At 32.8% G+C, this 21,043-nt stretch overlaps 1 protein-coding gene across 22 annotated transcripts in view; it reads left to right on the forward strand.

The window, feature by feature from the left end:
• LOC130891747 (protein lap4-like) overlaps nucleotides 1-21,043 on the forward strand; it is a 173,724-nt gene that overhangs the window by 151,807 nt on the left and 874 nt on the right. For 8 of the 22 annotated variants that reach the window (XM_057796664.1, XM_057796665.1, XM_057796670.1 and 5 more), the window contains 5 exons: nucleotides 12,664-14,286; nucleotides 14,498-14,600; nucleotides 16,783-16,933; nucleotides 17,054-17,357; nucleotides 19,099-19,284. In XM_057796664.1, coding sequence (XP_057652647.1) covers nucleotides 12,664-14,286; nucleotides 14,498-14,600; nucleotides 16,783-16,933; nucleotides 17,054-17,357; nucleotides 19,099-19,284 — 2,367 coding nt within the window. Of the gene's footprint in view, nucleotides 1-12,663; nucleotides 14,287-14,497; nucleotides 14,601-16,782; nucleotides 16,934-17,053; nucleotides 17,358-19,098; nucleotides 19,353-21,043 lie in introns of all 22 variants that reach the window. The other 14 variants (XM_057796676.1, XM_057796679.1, XM_057796677.1 and 11 more) reach the window with 4 other exon arrangements.

The following is a 21,043-nucleotide window of genomic DNA, read 5'->3' on the forward strand; positions in this document are numbered from 1 at the left end:
AGCATGTGGTCATACAATCAGTTTCTTTTATCGAATTTTGTTAATTACAGTGAGGTTATGTCATAAAAATCTTTTTTGCAGCATGTCTAGCATGCAACATTGACACCTTAAAAAGAAAATGGAAATATAACAATTTATTTTTGCAGATAAATCAGCAAAGAGAACCATAACATTTATCAAAAAAGAATGAAATTTTACTATGAATTTATTTATCATAAATATATTTATAAATGTGAGGGTTTTTGTGAATGAAAAAAAAGTGTAATGAAAACCGTGGTGCTCATAATTTTTAAGTACATGATAATTTTGTAAGTGTATATGTATATGTGAATTAGGTTAGAAATAAAAGTCGAGTTAAAACAGGTATTGTTAAACATTTTCCTGGCTAAAAGCATCAAGACCAGCCCATTAAACGATAAAAAACTGATATTGTAAATACAGGTACCTTATGATCAATACACCTATTATCTATCGTTATGTGTTGATATCAATGACAACAAAAGTTATCTAAGATTAAGTCTTCCAAATTTTATTATGCTGAATATGACAAAATATCAAAAAATCAACAGTGCAAAAAATATATAAGCGGGATATAAGATGGATTAAGAAGAGTAAAATGAATACTTAATAAAGTAAAATGAATACTTAATTAGCAAAGTGACACATTGGTTGATCAAAAATTGTATAATCAAACTTATGCTTTCTCTACCCAAACGAATTACGGCTTAAGCTTTTATACAAAAAATTTACATCAATAATTCTACACATATCAGCTACTGATATTTAAAAGTCTGCATTATACCGAGAGTTTGAGAAATTGTCAAAAGACTGAACACCTCGGGCAGCGGGGGTCCTACAGCTTCGTACGCCACACTTTTCTATATATCCACTTGTTTTCCTGGATAGCTCTTAAAATGGGCTTCTCCATGACTTTGTATATTGTCATTTTAGTGTTTACTTTAATTTTTTCTGAACAAAGTAATGAGTTCAGAAATTGTGTAGATTTTTTGCCCTGTTGCTCTCTATTTCTTTTATATTCTTTAGTTGTAACATCTTGTAACAATTAAAACATTTTATAATATTTATTGAATATAATTATAATTAAACAACATCTGTGTTTTGTATTATAGTTATTATTAACACGTTCACATTAACATTTATTTGTAAGAAAATTTTTTACATAGCTTTAACAACAGAACTTATTATATATCTCATTTCTTCCATTCGCTCAGTAGTCGGTTGGTCGGACAGCGTTGCCAGTTTTCATGAGTTTTGAATTAATTCTGGCGTGAACATACTCCCCGCGTTGAAAGCATAAGGATGGCTTTCAAAGGTCAACTGGAAGGGGGCAGATTTTTTGAAAGCTTCTTTTGATGATTTCTCCAGAGGGAGTTCTTATAGAAGCGACCCTCGCGATACCGTCAGGGCCTCTATGGAGCTTGCTGATTCTACCTAATAACCACTGAGTGGGCATAGTGTTCTCGCCTTTCACTAAAACGAGAGAATCTTCTACTAGATGGCCTTGGTTGGACTTCCATTTGGTGCGTCTTTGGAGCTCCGCAATGTACTCAGATTTCCATCTGTTCCAGAAGTGCTGTGCTAATTGTTGTACGAGCTGAAATCTGGAAAGTCGATTCATTTTTATGTCGGTGACATCTTGATCAGGTGCTGCAATTATTGGTCTTCCAATCAAGAAGTGAGCTGGGGTAAGAGGTCCAAAATCGTTGGGATCAGAGCTCAGTGGGCATAAAGGACGCGAATTCAAAATCGCCTCGATTTGTGCGAGAACTGTGGCAAATTCTTCAAATGATAAATGAACTTGGGTCAAAACGCGCCTTAAATGATGCTTTACGCTTTTGACAGCTGCTTCCCACAAACCTCCGAAATGAGGAGAGTAGGGTGGTATAAACCTCCACTCTATGTTCTGAGAGCTACATTTCTCGATTATAGTGTTGCTGCCATGTTTTAGAAAATCCTTTAGCTCTCGCTGTGCCCCGACGAAGCTTGTTCCATTGTCGGACAATATTTTTGATGGTTTGCCTCGTCTAGAGACAAAACGATATAGCGCTTGAATAAATGATTCTGAAGAAAGGCTAGAAATCAATTCCAAATGGACTGCTTTAGTTGATAAACAAATAAACACGCCAATATAACATTTACTTAAACGACAACCTCTACCTTTCTTATCGTTAATCATAAATGGCCCCGCGTAATCAACTCCCACTATTGAAAATGCACTAGAAGGATTAGTTCTATCGCGCGGTAAGTTGGCCATAATTGGCTGTATGGTTTTAGCATTGAATTTGAAGCATTTCACACAATTCTTAACAGTCTTTCGTGCAAGATTTCTACCGGATATAACCCAGTAATTTTCTCTTATAGTGCTTAAGAGCAGCTGAGGGCCGCCATGCAATAGGCGTTCATGTTCTTGTAAAAATAGTAGCTTTGAAAAATGATGCTTTGAATTGATCAAAATTGGATGCCTTTTGTCAAAGGAGTAATTTGAATGTTTTAGTCGCCCTCCTACGCGTAGCAAACCATCGGGTTCTAGAAAGGGACTAAGACTTAATAGATTACTATGGGAGCTCAAAGGCTTGTTATTTTTCAATGTTTCAATTTCGGTAGAATACGATTGAGATTGACAAATTCGAATGAGACATTTTAGAGAATCACTTAACTCCTGTACTGTAAGAGAACCGCCTCTTCTGCGATTTCTCTGAAGACAATTATCCTTAAATCGTAAAATGTATGCCATTGTTCGTTGCATTCTTGAGAAATTTGAAAAACGTTCAAAGGGAAAACTCAGAGTAGGGGGCGCAACATTGGTCAGAAGACTGGATTTAAGTTCAGGTAAATCATGAACCACCTCCAGCTTGTCATTGGGCCAAAAACTTGGGTCCTTAGCTAGCCAAGTAGGGCCGCGCCACCACAAATCAGAGTTTAAAATTTGACTAGGATATATTCCCCTTGAAGCAATATCTGCTGGATTATCGTGGGTGGGGATGTGCCTCCAATCGGCGTGTTTAGTGAGAGACTGAATTTCTGCCACTCTATGGGCCGTGAATGTTTTTAGCAGATTCGGGCTTGTGCGTACCCAAGCTAGAGTTATAGTTGAGTCCGACCAAAGTGTGAAAGATTTGAATTGAATTTTCAAAGCAGTTTTAGCTTTATCTGTTAGGCGGGCTAGAAGCAATGCTGCGCATAATTCCAACCGCGGGATTGGTATTGTTTTTATAGGTGCCACCTTTGCCTTGGCGCATAACAGGGATACATGAACCTTTTGATCGGAATCAATACTTCTCAAATAAACACAGGCTCCGTAAGCCTTTTCCGAAGCGTCAGCGAAACCATGCAGTTGTAATTCAACAGCATTCTTGCAAATAGCTTGTCTGTTTAACTCAAGATCGTTCAAAATAAGAAGCTCCTTCTCCAACCTTACCCAATTTTCAGATATAGCTTTTGGAATAGCGTCATCCCAAGCTAATTTATTTTCCCATAATTTTTGCATTATCATTTTTGCGATAATAGTACATGGGCTTAGTAAACCAAGGATGTCGAATATTTTTGATATAGTAGATAAAATTGTGCGTTTTGTGACCTTTGTACCTATAGGATTGGTATAAATTTTATATTGAAGCTTATCGTTATTGCAAACCCATATCAAGCCTAATGTTTTTGTTTTGCCATCATGCGCAAATTCTAGTATATCGGATTTTAAATCATTTGAACTTATATTTTTGAGCGCGTTGGTGTCGTTAGAGCACCATTTTCGGAGTGCGAAACATCCCGATTTAAGAGTGTCACTTATCGCTTTACATATGTATTGCGCATGCTCAAGTGTAGGTGCACCTGTTAACAGGTCATCTACATAAAAGTCGTGCTTAATGATTTCGGCTATTTCCGGGTTCATTTCTTGAATATCCTCAGCGAGTTTAGCTAAACAGCGTATTGCAAGATAACTGGCAGAGGCTTGCCCGTATGTAACGGTATTTAGCTGGTAGACTTCCAGGTTATCACTCGGATTTTCGCGCCATACAATTTTTTGCAAATGCCTTTGCTCGGGCGTTATTGAAATTTGCCGGTACATTTTAACTATGTCTGCCGAAACTACATAGTTATATTTCCTAAACCTTAAGACTATTGATAGTAAATCGTCTTGTAAAACGGGTCCAATGACTTGAATATTGTTGAAGGATAGACCGTTGCTAGAGGGCGCTGATGCATCGAAAACTACCCGTAGTTTTGTGGTCAAACTCTCTTCTCTCAAAACTCCGTGATGCGGCATGAAATATTCGAAGCTTGAATCATTGCCGTTACAAATTGTCATATGGCCTAGCTCTTTATACTCGTTCATAAATTGTATATATCTGCTGTGCAGCATTGGATCTCTCCTGAATTTTCGTTCTAATGCATAGAAACGTTTTTCGGCTTGAGCTTTCGACTCACCTAAACTAGAAGGTTGTTGCTTCAAAGGTATAGTGACTGTAAAACGTCCGTTCGCGTCTCTGGTAGTAGTTTTGATGAAATTGTCCTCGCAAAATTGTTCATCTGGAGAAAGTTGTCGCGTGCTAGATATTTCCTCGATTTCCCAAAATTTGGCTATTGAATTTAATAATTCCTGGTTTATACTTAAATTACAAGAAGCCTTTTCAACGTTGTTAGTACTTATTTGCCCAGATACAACCCAACCTAGCACTGTATCAATTAATAGCGGCATATTTTTTCCTAACGAAATTTTGTTATTGCTTAAGATTGTCCAAAATAGGTCCGCGCCAATGAGCATGTCTACTGGTCCGGGAATATTGAATTGTGGATCAGCTAGCTTTAGATCACCTGGAATCGCCCAAGATTGCGTGTTGATTCGACAACACGGCATCACACTTGTAATCTCTTTTAGAATATAACAATTGCCATGCGCTTTAAAATTGGTATGTATAGATTTAAATGAAACCTTACACCTTTTACTGACCTTTGAAATATTGTTTGAAATTCCGAAAATTGAAAGATCTGTTTTATGTGTCGCAATATTCAAACGCTTTTGCAAATCCTCCGTTATAAAGGAAGTTTGAGAACCACAATCTAATAACGCTCTTGCTTTGTGAAAATTATTGAAATTGTCTGAAATGAGTAAACAGGCGGTAGATAATAGCACCTGCCCCGCCGCTGGTACCACTACGCCACTGCTTAGTGCTGCGGAACTTGAGCTCGCGTTGTCCGCTATCTCGAGTTTTTCATGCAAAATTGTATTGTGCCAAGCTTTACACACTTTGCAAGGCCCTAATTTACACTGTTTGACAGAGTGACCCGAACGCAAACAGTTATGGCAAAGATTTGATTTTTTGACAAAATCTTTTTTTTGTGTTATTGTTAATCCGAGAAACTCTGCACAACGATATATTGAATGCTCTTTCTTGCAATAGGAGCATGTATATGTACTTGAGGTCAATGACCTTACTCTACTTTGTTTATTGAATTTATTTTCCTCATTACTAAAATTTGAATCTGATTTATTTAAACTGAGACTGTTCTTTGATTCTAACATATTAAGAAAATTGGAACGTTTTTGTAAAAATTGTAGGAGTTTATCTAACTTTGGCAATTCTTCCTGATCTCTATTTTCCCTTTCCCATTCAAGGTTTGAGCTAGTATCTAATTTATTAGTAATCCAAAAAATTAGTAGAGGATCCCAATTAGTTATATTTTGCCCCAATTGTTCAATAGATCCCAAATGTTTGTGAATATCGTCAGCTAAATTTTGTAGTTTTTCAGCTGTCGGTTTTTGTATATTTTCTAATGAAAAAATAGCTCTAATATGTTCATATATTAATTTTTTAGTATTGTCAAATCTTTTTGAAATTGTGGCCCATGCCACTTCATAATTGTCGGCCGTATATTTGATTTTGGAAATGGACGCCGCTGCTGTTCCTCCTAGTGCACTTCGCAAGTAATAAAATTTTTGAATATTATCTAATTTTTTACTATCATGAATAAGGCATTTATATGTGTCCCTGAATTCTAACCAATCTTCAAAGTTTCCACTGAATTTAGGAAGTGATATATCCGGAAGCTTTATACCCTCGTTTTTACAACAAGCTTTGTCTGAAATCACGCTAAGATTTGTATCATTATCGTGATTATTGTAGCTTTGTAAAATGTTTTTAGCAACAGCGATTGCATCATAATATGAATTTTCAAATCTCTCTCGTTCGATTAATTGCTCATCTAAATTTATATCATCCTGTAACTCTATTTCTAATTGATATGATTTGAATTCGTCAAGATAATTTTCGGCATCACGTAACCTATCTTTTAATTTTGTAACTTCTGTTTGGCTTAAATTAGATATAGTTGCAAATTCATTTACCGCTTTTGTGAAAATAGTTAACTGAGCTTTAATTACACCTCTTTTCTTTATTAGTTTGCCAAGTTCTGCCATTTTATATTGTCAAATTGTTCAAGCACAAACAGAGAAGCTTTGAAATCGCAAATGGAAAGAAAAATTCGGAAATAAATAATTTGGAACAAACTCACTCTGATTTCGGTCGAACTGCCTGATTCTTGCAATTGAACTAGTCGGCCAGTTGAGTTGATGTTTGGTCGCCGTGATATTGTATCGACTACTTGTTTGGTCGATCACTTTGCACTCGTTGATAGTTGCTTGCAGCACGTGGTAAATTGTTTTTGGGTTATAGTTGTTAATAATATATTGTTTATTGCGAATTTTCACTGGTTTTGTTTATAATCCGGCTCGAAGGACCATGTTTTGTATTATAGTTATTATTAACACGTTCACATTAACATTTATTTGTAAGAAAATTTTTTACATAGCTTTAACAACAGAACTTATTATATATCTCATTTCTTCCATTCGCTCAGTAGTCGGTTGGTCGGACAGCGTTGCCAGTTTTCATGAGTTTTGAATTAATTCTGGCGTGAACAATCTGTTATATCTCGACTTCATATCTTCTTAATGTGGTTAATGACATTTGATAAGAATTAGTAATTTGATAAATTGTTTCATTTGACACACGTTGATTAGAGATTCTAGTGGAGCATGAAATATGAAGAAACTCAAACAAAAGATGACTGCAGATTCTGTGAAAGAGGAAACACTTATTCACATATTTGCTTTATACAAGAATCTAACTTTCAACAGGATAACTAAAATAGCCAGCGAATGTCATTAAAGAATTAAAAATAAAAGAGCTGCTAGTTTTAGACACAGTCCTCTGAAACTAAGTGAACAGATAATAGATCTTTGAATCAATCAATCAAACGCACATAATTATTCAGAACATTCAAATTGATCAAAATTAGTTATGAATACAACGCTCAATTGATTAATCGATTTTGATAATAAAAATTAGTTTATTATATTCACATGTGTTCAAGGAAGAAAATTAAAAAAACAAAAACCTATCCACATATAACAATAAACAGGTTTGAAAAACGTAAAGCGAGACATATGAGAGATGTATGTTGACCTATCAGAAAATGTTCCTAATTTGAATTTATATTCTAATTCTTATCAAATTTTGTATAATCTAGTTTTAAAAATTGAATTGTATTATTAAAAAAAAGGAAATTTTTGTGACTTATCTCATACAATCATACAATAACTGCCACTAAATTTACTGAAACTGAATTAAATTGGGCCAGCACTACATATACAATATTATTATATATAATCTATATTTTTTTTTGTATTAATTCATTTGGTTTTAAAAAATTGAATACTGATTATAACACTTTTCCATTGTATTTGATTCATTATTTGTTTTGTTATCATTTTCTTTGGTATTATGCTTTACTATTTTTTCAACTATTATATGATTCCTCTTATAAATGTAGTTTCTTCTGTATAAGAACGTGAATTTCAAATGCAATACAACAAATTTTGGAAAACCGACTAATCTCGTATCAAAATAATATTTTAACTTAAGTCATCTTCTTCTTTAACCGGCGCTACTATTCATTGAGAACCAGGTCCTTCTAAACAATTGACTGTCTTGAGGGTGGCGCCTCCAACTTCGATCCCCTAGCTGAATCAGATCCGCCTCAACGTCCTCCAACCAATTAAGACGCAGTCTTTCTCTAAGTCGGCGTCCTCCAGGAACTCCATACATGGCTCTGCGCTGGTATCGATCAGAAGGTATCCTCTTCACCTCAGACGCTCCCCGCAGATGAACGCCACTAAATCTGGCTCACCATACATTTGTGTCAACTCAGCATTCCTCCATATCCTTTTGTGAGCTTTGACCTTCGTGAGAGCCCACTAAACTTGAGCGCTCTCTCGACTGCCCACAAGCATCTATTCCCCGCAGTAACTAGCACACAGGAAAGCGGTGTTCTCTGATTTGGAACGTGGTTCTCCTTGAGATTTTCATCTACATCATTTTCTGTTCGTTGATTTTGAGTTCTCTTGCTTCAGCTCGAACTCCTCAACCGCTCCCGAAAGAGCAAATCTTGCAAATCTAAATAAGGATCATATCATCCATTTTCAATGACTCCAGTGGATGACACTATTAATTATAATTGCTTTGCTCGCTTTTTAGTAACAACTCTACATTGTTAGTCGTTTTATGTGCATTCTACTCTAGACACGTAGAGGGCTGATTCTCCAAACTCCAAACAGTTTGGTGAGAAAATCCAAGTACATAAATTGTGATTTATTTCCACGATTATTAATTTTTTTTGTATTTTTATCTTAGGTTTACAGTCTTGCGCTGGATTCTTATTTCAGTACATTTGAGAACCGCTTTTTTTTGGGTTAAAAAAAGTTATACAAAGTCGCTGAAAAAACCTGTGAAATAATTTTTGAATCTTAAACCACTAGTGCCAATGGTATATTTTTTGAACAAAAATACAGGGTAAAAGATATGAGATGTCATGTCTTATATTTAATCATAATTACAGCTTTTTAACATAATTGACATGATTGGATATGATTGACAGGAAATATAATTAAATATCCCATCTAGGATCCTACTATAGACAAAATATGTTTGAAGAACAAATTTTTTTAGTATATTTATTATATTTTATTGTCCATTTTGTAATACAATATTTTCCTTCAAAGATCCATATACGTCAATCATTATTTTTCATTGCATAAAATGAAGTGTTTACAGTAACTTTGTTGGCACCACAAGATTTGTTTGAAACAATTTCTAATATTTATACTTATGAAATCAAAATATTTACTAAAACGTCAAATTGAAAATATTCTTAGTGTTTAACTAAATATTATTGAATTCTTAAGTTTGTACAATTTTATAAACAGTTCAATATTATTTCTCTATACAAAATATAATAATACCATAATAATTGTTGGGAATTGAAAATTACAGGAGAATATAATTGCAATCATTTTATATAAAAAAAAATATTCTTCGCACAGTTGTCTGCCTAGACTACTTGAAGTATCTTATTTACACACTACAGGTCACAAGTTTTTACTCACCCTATAGTTTTACTTTTGCTTTTATTATTCCGGTGCACAATTTTGGCATTCTCTGTAACAATTTCGACAAATAATCATCGTCTATTTAGTTCCATTTATTTCTCAATATATTCCAAAGATGTTAAGTGGAAGTTGGACACTGCTTTCTGAATTTTCTGTTCAATTCGTCCCAGAACTCAATCGGGTTGAGGTAATGCGAATGTGATGACCAAATTATTACTTTCAGTACATTCTTCTTTTCCAATTTTTTAAAAAACACTTTGTAGTGCCTGGAATCGTATTACATTTCGTCCTTTATAGCCTTCTTTATTTATAATCCCTTCATTTTTGAGAGATCTCCAAACGCTCTTCCTCCAAAACATCCCCAAACCATCACCGAGCGTCTATCGTGCTTTACAATCAGGATTAAACATGGATCTAACATCCGTTCTTCATTTGACTTGGGCACAAACAATACTCCCTCCCATACTTAATGCGTTTTAATTTTATTTCGATTTCATAATTGGATTTGAGCTGATATCTTTGGACCTGTGAGTCGACGATTACGTTTATTTTCAGCGTTCAACTCCTTGACCTAGTTCATGGCACGTCAAGGTATTTTTAATTCGGTAGCAATCGTACGGTTACTTTTGCCTAAACTATGAAGATTCATTTCAACCGATAGTTCCTTCGTTTTACCCGTCTTTAAACTTATAAGTCTGGATTTGCGATAACGAAAACAATTCGTATACGAACATCACAAAAAAAAATGCCTTAGTCCAAAAAGTATACTACTGGGACTAAATTACAATCATGAACAAGGAATATATAATTCATAGTTGAAGTTGAATAAACGAATCAGTCGGTACAAAATGAAAGAGAAAGTGTATTATATATACCCCAATTATGGGGTCCGTAAAAACTTTTTTGACCGGTAGTTTATATAAAAGCTACATACAATATTCTGAATTCTGCCTGATATTACGTAAAAACGAAACGCACTTGAATTTATTGTCGCGCGCATTAATTTTTTGCAATACTTACTAAAATATTAATTTGAATATCTGGTATAATAGATTACAATAATATGCGTTAATTGCTGAAGGACACTAATGTATTTAATTTGATAAGGATTTTAATTAGCCTTCCAATTACCTGATACCACGTGACCATATTTTTAGACTACATACTTAAAGTAATTAGGCAACGGATTCAATTAAAGCTTTCAAACTGTTTTTTTTTAAATTAACACCAAACATTGACTTACCTGAATCTTTCCCATGAATCACTCTATCGATTTACGAAAATCCATTCAATAGTTTCTGACAGACATACGAGGCGGAAAATTATTTTTTCTAATATGTAGTGAGGACGAATTTAACAAATGAAAAATATTATAAAAGTAGTAATCCTTCTTTTCAATCAAATTTTCTTTCTGTATTAGAACAATAAAAAAAGTGGTAATCAGTTCAGTTATACCATCTCAGATAAGAAGATATCAAATTATATATATTTTTAATAAGTTCTCTTTAATTGATCGTCAAAATAGAAGGTACAGTACTTACTGAATAATATTGAATTAAAATAATTGTTATTTATAATACTTATTTTATCCCTACATCATGTTATAACTTTGTTCGTAAAAATGATATGTGCCTTTTTAATTTCTACTAATATAACAAAAAACAGAATATATAATATAATAATAATTAATAAATATATTGTAATTTATGTGTTGTATATCGTATATGTTATGTATATAGGAATATTTATTGAAAGAAATATTGTCGAAATCAGTATCCCAATTCACGCAAAAAAATTTGTAAAAATATTATATTTGCACTAGACGAAATTGGTAATCAACAATCAAATATTTTGTTTCAATATTGGATTAAAATTCTGTTTTCAAACGTACATTAACATAAATGATTTTTATTAACCAATACAGTTAAGTCTGGAACCGCAGGTGGTATTCATAATGAACACACTGTTTACACTACCAGTAAACCAACAGTCACAATTGAAGGGGTAAGAACCAAAAAGGTCTAAATGACAATTATTTAAAAAAACGAGTTAAGAGCAGTTAAAAATTAAAATTACTTGCTTGGATAAAAAAAAATAGGTTAACGTATCCACGCAATGACTTTCTCGACTTCATTATTACCTTCATGAGATCATGTGTGATCCAAAAAAAGACAATTAAAAACAATGTTTAAAATGGGGAGACATTGTGAGGTTTGAGTACAAACGTAAACACTTTTTATTCTTTACGTTCCATATAACGAGATATCCAAATTATCCTGCTTTATATTCTGAGACGTTTTCTTCATTTAAAGCAGGTAGACCAAATTTATCTCTGGATAATTTAAACTTTACTCTTGCCTTTTATTCCACCGATACACACACACAAAACCCCATCAAAAAACCAAAAATAAAAGAAAAAATACACCATCGGAAACACGGGTGGAAGAAAATGTTCAAGAAGAAGGAACAGACGAAGAATTTGAACTCTACTTCGACTATGAGAATTAGGTATCATTTTTTGTTGTCTATTTAAATACAGTTTACTTAATAATACAAAATTGTATTCTTGTAAGGTATTAAAAACATTACGTTCCGTCGTGTAAAAATACTATTCGAAACAGATTTTACAATAATCGACGAACTTTGACTTCTAACCAAATGAAAATAATGGAACTTTTGGTTCTTAGTCCTTTAATTACACTGTCTAACACGCGTTTCGACTGAAGGTAAATAGTTTATCTTCAGTCTCTGAAGACGATAACTTGGTTTATCGAAACGCGCTTCAGACAGTGTAATCTTGAGTGTGGGTGTAGTGGTAGTGTAAAAAGTGTATTCAGTACAAAATACAATGAAAAATAAACTATAGAGGATATAATTAATTTCATTATTAACAGATTTACAGTCATGAAATTTCTAGTGCAGATATTATGTAAACAAGTCCAGCCACTAGTTGTAACCAAAGTACATTTTAGTATTTGATGTTGAAAATATGGCAAACATTATCTATATTATCTAATTATTACGATTTAACTCCATGTGATTATTGGAAATATATTTTTGGTATGAAAACCAGGTGTCGGTGCGTAATTGTGTTTGTCTTTTATTGTCAACCCGATTGTCCTTGTCTTTCGCGAAATAGCTTCGGTGGAGGTTTCATTATTAATACTCCTCTTTAAAATACTTCGGATTTCTAACAGGTCGACTTATTGCATGACTCTACGCTACCGCAATCAACGCAACATAATTTGGAAGTGGAAACAGAACCAAGAAAACAATCAGTTGATTATGAACAACATGCTTTCGTTACTAAAAATACCAACGATGAGCCAATTTTCACTGACTTTCCTTCACAAAGTGTGATACCACCACCTCCTATATATTCAGAAACAGAAACTAATATAGATTCTAATGATCGTAGGGCTTCCACCAAATTATTATATTCAGTACCATCTTCTATCGTTACAACTGATCTTCCACCTAATACATTTTCTATTAACCTTCCTCCTAAAGATCAACAATTTCAAATTAACGTTTACAATAATATACCTCAGCCATATAGATACGAGTATTTACCTAATTTTACCGATTTACCTATCGTACCCTCCCCCGGAAGTAGTTTATCCTATCCCAGTACGGAACTACTCGATGAATCACAAATTATTAAAGTCCCTCGTCCACCACCACTAGATCTTAGTGATCTTTTATTGGATCTACCTCCTCCGTTACACAATTCAATGGATTTACCTCCTCCATTGCACGATTCAATGGATTTACCTCCTCCACTACCAACAACTCCTCCCCCTCCCCTACCAAAAACGGAACCACCTTTAGATGGTGAAATTTTATCAAGTTCCGAAAAGATTTTAGAAAGTTCAGTGAAAGTATCAACTACCAGATCATTCGATACAACTAACAAGACCTCTGTAACTCAGGATGATGAAGTAACAGAACCACCTATAGGCGCTTTAAGAAAACTAGTTGCAAATTTGACAGATGAGGTAATAGCCCATTCCACTAGCACAGAAGATTTAGAAGTTTCTGTTACGGCATCAACAGATAGAATCCACGATACGGAATTAAAAGAAACTGATAGATCTTCAATGCAATTGAATACCAACGTAGAAGAAGCTATTAAAGCTGCTAATAATATCAATCAGTCCATTGATAACGCCAATAAATTATTTGTGACATCCTTAACAAAAACCGAGAAGGTTGTTTTACCACATACGGGAGCAATAAAAAAACATGTATCATATGAGTCTGATGTTAAAAATGATACAACAGGTGTCGAAAATAAATTTTCAAAACATTTATTAAAAATGGAACATCCAGTATCGACTTTAAACAACAGAAAACTTGTTAGTAACTTATCCATTGACACGTCTGAAGGTAGTTATCCAACAACAGTTCCAAGTTCCAAACACATAACTAGACAAACATCCGAACCTCGTTCTCCAACGACTCCTACTAGGCGTATTGCTAGACCTCTAGTTCCTCCTCCCCCGGTACCGTCACAAGCTGTAAAAAAATCTGTGGCTCCTAATAACAGTATTACACAGAAAACTCCACCTTCGCCTGCTGTAACTAAACCCGCATCTCCCAAAAACGGCACAATAAAAAAAATTCCTCCTCCCGTACCTGCTAAAACATCAAAATTAACTTCAGCTCGAAGCGAAGATAATTTGTTGGATTCTGTTAATATTAACAATCCTATTTCTAAAGTTTTTCAACCATCTAGACCCATTTCTATGATTTTCTCTGGTAAGAAGGATTTGGGATTCGTTAGTGGAAGGTTGGGAAAATATGGTACTGTAGAAAAGGTAATTCCTTTTCCTTAGATAATTATAGTAAAATAGTTATTATATTAAATACTAATGACGCGGTGTATTTGATAATTCCAAAATTTTTACGATTAAAATGAAAATTAATTCAATCAAAAGTTATTTATATTTTAATATTTTGGAGTTATCATAATTCGATTTTCCAAATATATTACTTTACCATTTCTGTTAAATATGTGTATTCTTAAAGCCTCCACAGTCTCCTCAGCATAATGCGCCTAAACAATCTGTGAGTGATAGGAAGAAATTTTTCGAAACCGCAATGGAAGAAAGTCAAAAACCATCAAAACCAGGTAATATTTTTTCCTAATCTATCATTATTTTGCTTAACTTTTGTCTTTGTATGGAAATTTCGTTTAAAAACAGATTAAAACCTGTCGTTTTGAGCTACTTCGGTCTTTATCAGAATAATAGGCTAGTTGACAAATTTTGAAAATTAGTTTAAAACTATAGCTTAGCATCTATTTCACCCCAAAAATATATTATTTTCAGAAAAATAGGTTTTTTACTTTAGTATTTTGAGTTTTTAGAAATGAATTTGAAATTGACCGCGAAAAAGGACAAGACTGTCATGGCTTCTTAAATGATGTCACACCTCGCGAAACAGCTGTGTTTGTTTATGATAGTCTATTATGTTTTTTAATAAATAATGAATTCCTCGTATTATAAATACTGTATACTGCCCCAATATGAAAGTACAACGATAAAAACGCCAGTCAAATTATTCATAAACGTTCCAAACAATAAAGAAATACGAAGAAAGTGGTTAAAAATGCAAGGAGGCAAGATGCTCTTACTTTATCAACTAATTTCACAAATTATTTCTGTGAACATCAATTTGATGTAAGTATCAAACAAAACTTAATGTATCTATTTATAAATGTACAAAATCTAACATATAAATTGTTATGACTTAATTAAGTTAAAGTTTTGAAACTTTGTATTCGCTAACCTCAAAAGCAGTTAAGTATTTTCATTCCACAGTGGCGTCAATTTTTGGCAAATTACTGCAGTTTGATTTGTTAAATCCTGATTCCATGGCAAATTATACCTGTCTTGCAAGATTAAACTAAAATCGAACTATATTAATTTAACAATAATTGCTGAAAACTCGAAATAACCTGGTCACTTTATACAAAATTCACAGTTAAACGTAGCGTTTCGCGAGGTGTGACTTCACGGTTATCTGATCGGTGTTTAATGTCACGTGATTAAACGCCTCATTTTGTCGATTTTATTTTCGAAAAATATCGTTAATCTTTTATTATTTTCGTAGAAAAGTTGATTTTTTATTTACTAATTATCATAGTTAATCATTAGAAACTTAAAGCCATCCGATTTATTCTTAATGGAAACAAGCCTATTTGGAACGTCAAGATTTTATCCGTTTCTTAACGAAATTTAAATTAAAGGATACCTAAAATCAGAACAAATGATCACGAAATTTATTATTATGTTAACTCTGTTTGTTTTAACGACGACAGTATTGAAATACTGCATTTTATAATGATATCGATCACCATAAATCAAAGTAACCACACCTAGACATTTTTAACTATTACATATATTGAATTGAAACGGAGCAATTACTAATTTGGTAGTTATAATAAATAAACGATTAATTCAGTAACCTCTTTATTTGTACAACTTACTCTTTGTATCTAAACAGTTATTGAATTATTTTCTCCTAAAATATGATAGTGTTTGGCTTAACTCAGGGGGGCCAAACTTTTGGGATTCATGGTCTACACCACATTTATAAAAACGAAAGGCAGAGATAAATTAACTTAACAAGAAAATATGGTAAATTATCTAATTTCTATAAAAATTTGATATCAATTTTAACAACATATAATTTACTGACGATGATAATTAAAGTATTCATATATCAAAAATTGACTATCCTATTTACTTCGCGCGGATTACCTAAAATTTCTTCGTGGTCGACGTCTTGGCCATCCCTGATTGGTTCAACTTGTGGATCCTATTGTGACTCTACAGTATAAAGTATAGGCTTTTCTTCCAAAACTGTAATATGTTCAGAAAATGAGGTTCTTACCAGTAATAGTGAATATAAACAATACCATATTGCTGTAAAGGTAACAAAAATAACGTAACGAACTCATAACTGCCCTGATACCGGTGCTGCTTGGATATAGTAGAATTCTAAAATTCGGCCAAGTCACCTATGAAATACCCGGAATTCGTTTGATCTTTGTTTTTATATCAGTTTTTATAGCAAGCAGTTTATTTACATTGTTTCTTTTGAAGAATTTAGTATGACAAATAGTTGATGCTAAAGTCGATGCCTTACTGTCGCCCACTATTGACTGCATTTTTAATCCAAGTTATCTCTCAGTACTTGTTGGGGGAACTGTTTCATCCCCGCTCGATTATTGATTATGCTAAAATAGTAGAAACAATTTATTTAAAAAAAAATTCATAATACAATTTACTAATAAAATATATTTTTAGAGAAAGTATTCAGTTATCTTAGTGCCGATGAATTAGAAAAACTAAAAGCAGAGGAAGAAAAGAAAATCGCTACTTTATCATCTTCAGATATAAATTCCTTACACGAATTGGACCATTCTGATGGAGATTCAATTGAATCACAACGTTCTAGGTAATAAATTAAAACAAATTATTTATAAATAATCACATTCACAATAGTTTACTAGAAGCCACAATTGTCTCAAATTTATATTCAGTATGTTTATTTTTACCTTATTTTTCCATTATGTAGGCCTTCGAGTACTATCGGCATAGTACGCACCGCTAAGGCAGAAAGACGTCTCCGTGATCGACTTCGAGAAGAAGGTCTTCTAACAGACGAAGACGACCCGCCTCTCTCCCCAGCTGAAGAACGTGCAATTAAGGCAGAAAAACGGGCAGCCTGGAGAGCCGCTCGACTTAAATCCTTAGAACAGGACGCGATACAGGCACAAATGGTTATCAAAAGTATGACAGATATGGTGGGAGCTGGTGAAGTACCAACTCCGGTTCAATCAGAAATAAGTAGCAGTGATGGGCTTCCACAAAAAAATGAGGTTAGATGAAGGTTTTATTTTGATGTTAAATTATCTTGTTTAACTAAATATTGAATGAATGAAATGTTAATTCAAAAGCCCAATAGTTAAAGTTTAGTGTTTGATGAAAAGGACTTAGTTTACTTTTAGAAAACTCTCTGCAAGTTTGGACATTGAATTTCTGATGTATACAGTGTAATCTACTATTATTGCGAATAGTTATTGTTACTATGAAGGGTAGAAGTAAGGAGAACAGTCTGTGTCCTTCGTAATGCATTAAACAAGGGTTGTCCGGGATTGTCATGGTTCTGGATTGCCCTATTCATGCCATACCCTTTTTCCTAAATCACCGACATTTTGAAAGGTATACAGCTAGACACTTTTTCAACTTTTCTCCTATAAGAGATACTCCTTCTTCTCTCTACCCTCCATAATTAGATATTCAAGTAAGTTGGGTTAGGTTATTCGTCTTCCATCTGTAGCTTGTCTTTTACCTACATGAATAAGTATCAATCGAATATTCTGAAATGTTACATAAAAATGTTCCGTTGTGAAGTAGTCAGCAAAAGGTAAAATCAAATTTTACCATAAAAAGTTTCATGGTTATTAATCCCTTAAAAAAACTTGATTTCTGGAATTAAGTATTAAAGTCCGCTGTCTTACATTGTTATTTTTTTGAGACCTATTATTAAATATAAATATTTAAAATGTTGCCGGTAAACTTTATGAACGTTGAACTAGTGTAAAACACAAGGTGTAGTAAAAGAATTTAACTTTGATATTATATTAGATTGTAGCCAGTTATTACTACCATAAAGTGTTTTAATAAGCAGTTGAATGAGAACTACCATTTTTATGCTCACAAGTTTGTGCTACGAAAGCGAGTAATGTCATGAAGTATAGGGCTCAAAATGGTTTAATTATAGATATAGATTTTCTAGTAATGTAAAAGTACAATTAAATGAAAAACTCTTAGTAATATAAATCCACCAAATAGTAACATTTGATATAATATTTCGGATTCTTCACTCTAAATCATTTCATCTGGTTGCAAACTCAAAGTTATACAAGCAATACATTCAATTATATTTGTTTTTCATTGTCGAATAAAAGGCATTTAACACTGCATGGCAGATTCATTCAATCGTTGTTTCTGCTGTTGTCTTTAGTGGTAGAACTTGTGCATGTCGATATTTTATCTATTTATGTTTTGTTTTTTACATAGTTATTCTATTTTACCTTTCTTAATGAATCGGTGTTGCCAAAATTGTCTTGATTTCCAATTTAATATTCATATTAATAACAATGTACCGTACATATCTTATCATGTACAACAAACATAAATGTGTAGAATAACTTGATAATTCATACTAACTAGTTACGTAGATGTAAAATGTATTCCATTATAATCAAGTTAAATATTTGTAGGACGTGAAATAACTAATAATAAATAGACGTATTTATTTTTTAATTTAACTCTTATAAATATATTTAGAACAATAACATCTGCCCAAAACTTAACATCTACAATTTCCTATAATTAATAACGTCCTTTTGAAAGAATTCGTAACTTTTGTTTTTGTTAATTTATATTTACGAAATCATATCATCAATATTCATTGACACGTTTATATTGGCAACACCGCTTAGACCTAACTATATGAAATAATAACAAAACGTGATTAACAACTGGACTTTCCGGCTTTTTATTGTCCAGAATGTTACTAATACTAAACTTGAACTAACCTAAATGCATGTCCAGTTACGTCCTTCGAGTGCCGATTTCCCCAAACTCGCCGTAAGAACGAAACCTGGCAACACTACAGTACGAGAAAGTGAAAAAGTACTAGGAGAAACGATAACAAGAAAAACCGAAGAATACATCGACGAAAACGGGGAGAAAAGAGTGAGAACAGTGGAGTATGTAGAAAAGCTGATTGAGAGAGAGGTATAAAGAATCCAAAAATTGATGGCTTGTCAAAAATCAGCATGACTCTCTTTTGTGCACCATTTATGGTTAGTTTTTTAACACACGTTTCTTTTGTAGTTTTTAGTGTGTGATGGTTAAGTTTTTATATGTAAATAGAGACATTATTTGAAATAATACCATTATTTCCTCCGGCTAAATTAATGCAAATTTGTTATTTGGCCTAAAACATTTCATGAAAGAAGATTCTTTTACTGGCTTAATTTTGTTGTTCACAGAATATTTTATAAGATTGACTTCATAATGATTTTATCTAAATACTCGACTTAGTTCTATAAGTTAATTAAAAATTTACCTTGAACCCTACCCTTTCTCAAAATCATAATCGTACTCCCCGAGAGTGTGCTACACATATTGCATTGATTTGTAAAATTCAGAACATTCCAATTGACGGGAAAACTAAGCAAGAGCTATAGACGTATAATTGATGTTAATCAGAACAGACTTACAACTTCAAAAAAAAAGGTTTGTTACGTTTACTTCGGTTGGTAAAGATTTTATGTCACTTTTCAAACAAGAACTGAGTAATAAGGAGATGAGAGTTCGATTTTACGCCCAAACTACCCTCGATTCGACCTCCTTTAACCTAGCAGATCGAAGAGCACCACTATAATCACATAGAGATCATTAGGAAAACAATGGTTATATGTTATATCAAGATTTGGCATAATACTGCGAACAATCGAAGTATCTATATGGTTCAGTAGATCAGTAATGGTATGTAGTGACATTAATATGAACTATCAGATAAACATGGTGATCACTGAAAGGGTAACTTTTGCTCTCTTTGTAGGAAAAACATTTCCCTTCATGCAGGACAACGCTCGAGTGCATATCACAAGAATAGTACAAAATCCAAGCAATGATCTCAATGTGAATAACTTTTTGAGACCAAATTTACAAGATCCCTTGCCAAAATGAAATCAGAAGTGAGATTATCTGGAGATCTGGATATGCATCCAGATATTGTCAAATTGTAATTGATGCTAGTAGAGGAAATATGGATTTTTCATTGTTTTTCAAATATTTTTGGCACATTTTTTGTTAAATTTCTGTAAAGTAATAATTCCTTCTTCATTTAGTTATTTTTTGTTCAAATTGATATTTTTTATTTTACCTTAATATTACAGGGGACCGTAGTTGTACATAAGATATGACATTGGACATTCAAATTAAGATTACATGGTAACAACTTTTTTGCACAATTTATTCTTTTGACTTTGCATTCAAAAATTTAAAATAATGAAAATTCTTTTTGATGTCTTTATTTATCATATCTAGTATTTGGTTGTGGTTTTAAACCGTGTATATTGTCTTGCCATATCTGTTTTAACCTTTCATTTCACAAATATGTTGAAATTTGCCAAAAAAAATTCATTTTTTTTTAATTTATTAATATTAAGAAATTCATAAAGCTTTTGTTTTTGAGATACAGCTTTTGGTGTTCTAATTTTAACAGTTTTTCTTAACAGAAACATGTACATAAGACTATTAAAAAATTGAAAACAAAATGGAAGATATGTATATATTCGATTTGTTTATTGGTTTGTGATTTTTTAGAAAAAGAACTTGACGAAATAAAATCAGTTGATAGTGTTAACACGTTATTATTTGTTCATAATTCAACTAAAAACTTTGCAAGTAAATGAAAGTGTTCAGTGTAGTAATTTAGAGTGAAATATTTTCATATATATATTAAAAAAAATATATAAATATAAAA

The sequence above is a fragment of the Diorhabda carinulata genome, chromosome 3 (assembly GCF_026250575.1).
Source record: "Diorhabda carinulata isolate Delta chromosome 3, icDioCari1.1, whole genome shotgun sequence".
Lineage (NCBI taxonomy): Eukaryota > Metazoa > Arthropoda > Insecta > Coleoptera > Chrysomelidae > Diorhabda > Diorhabda carinulata.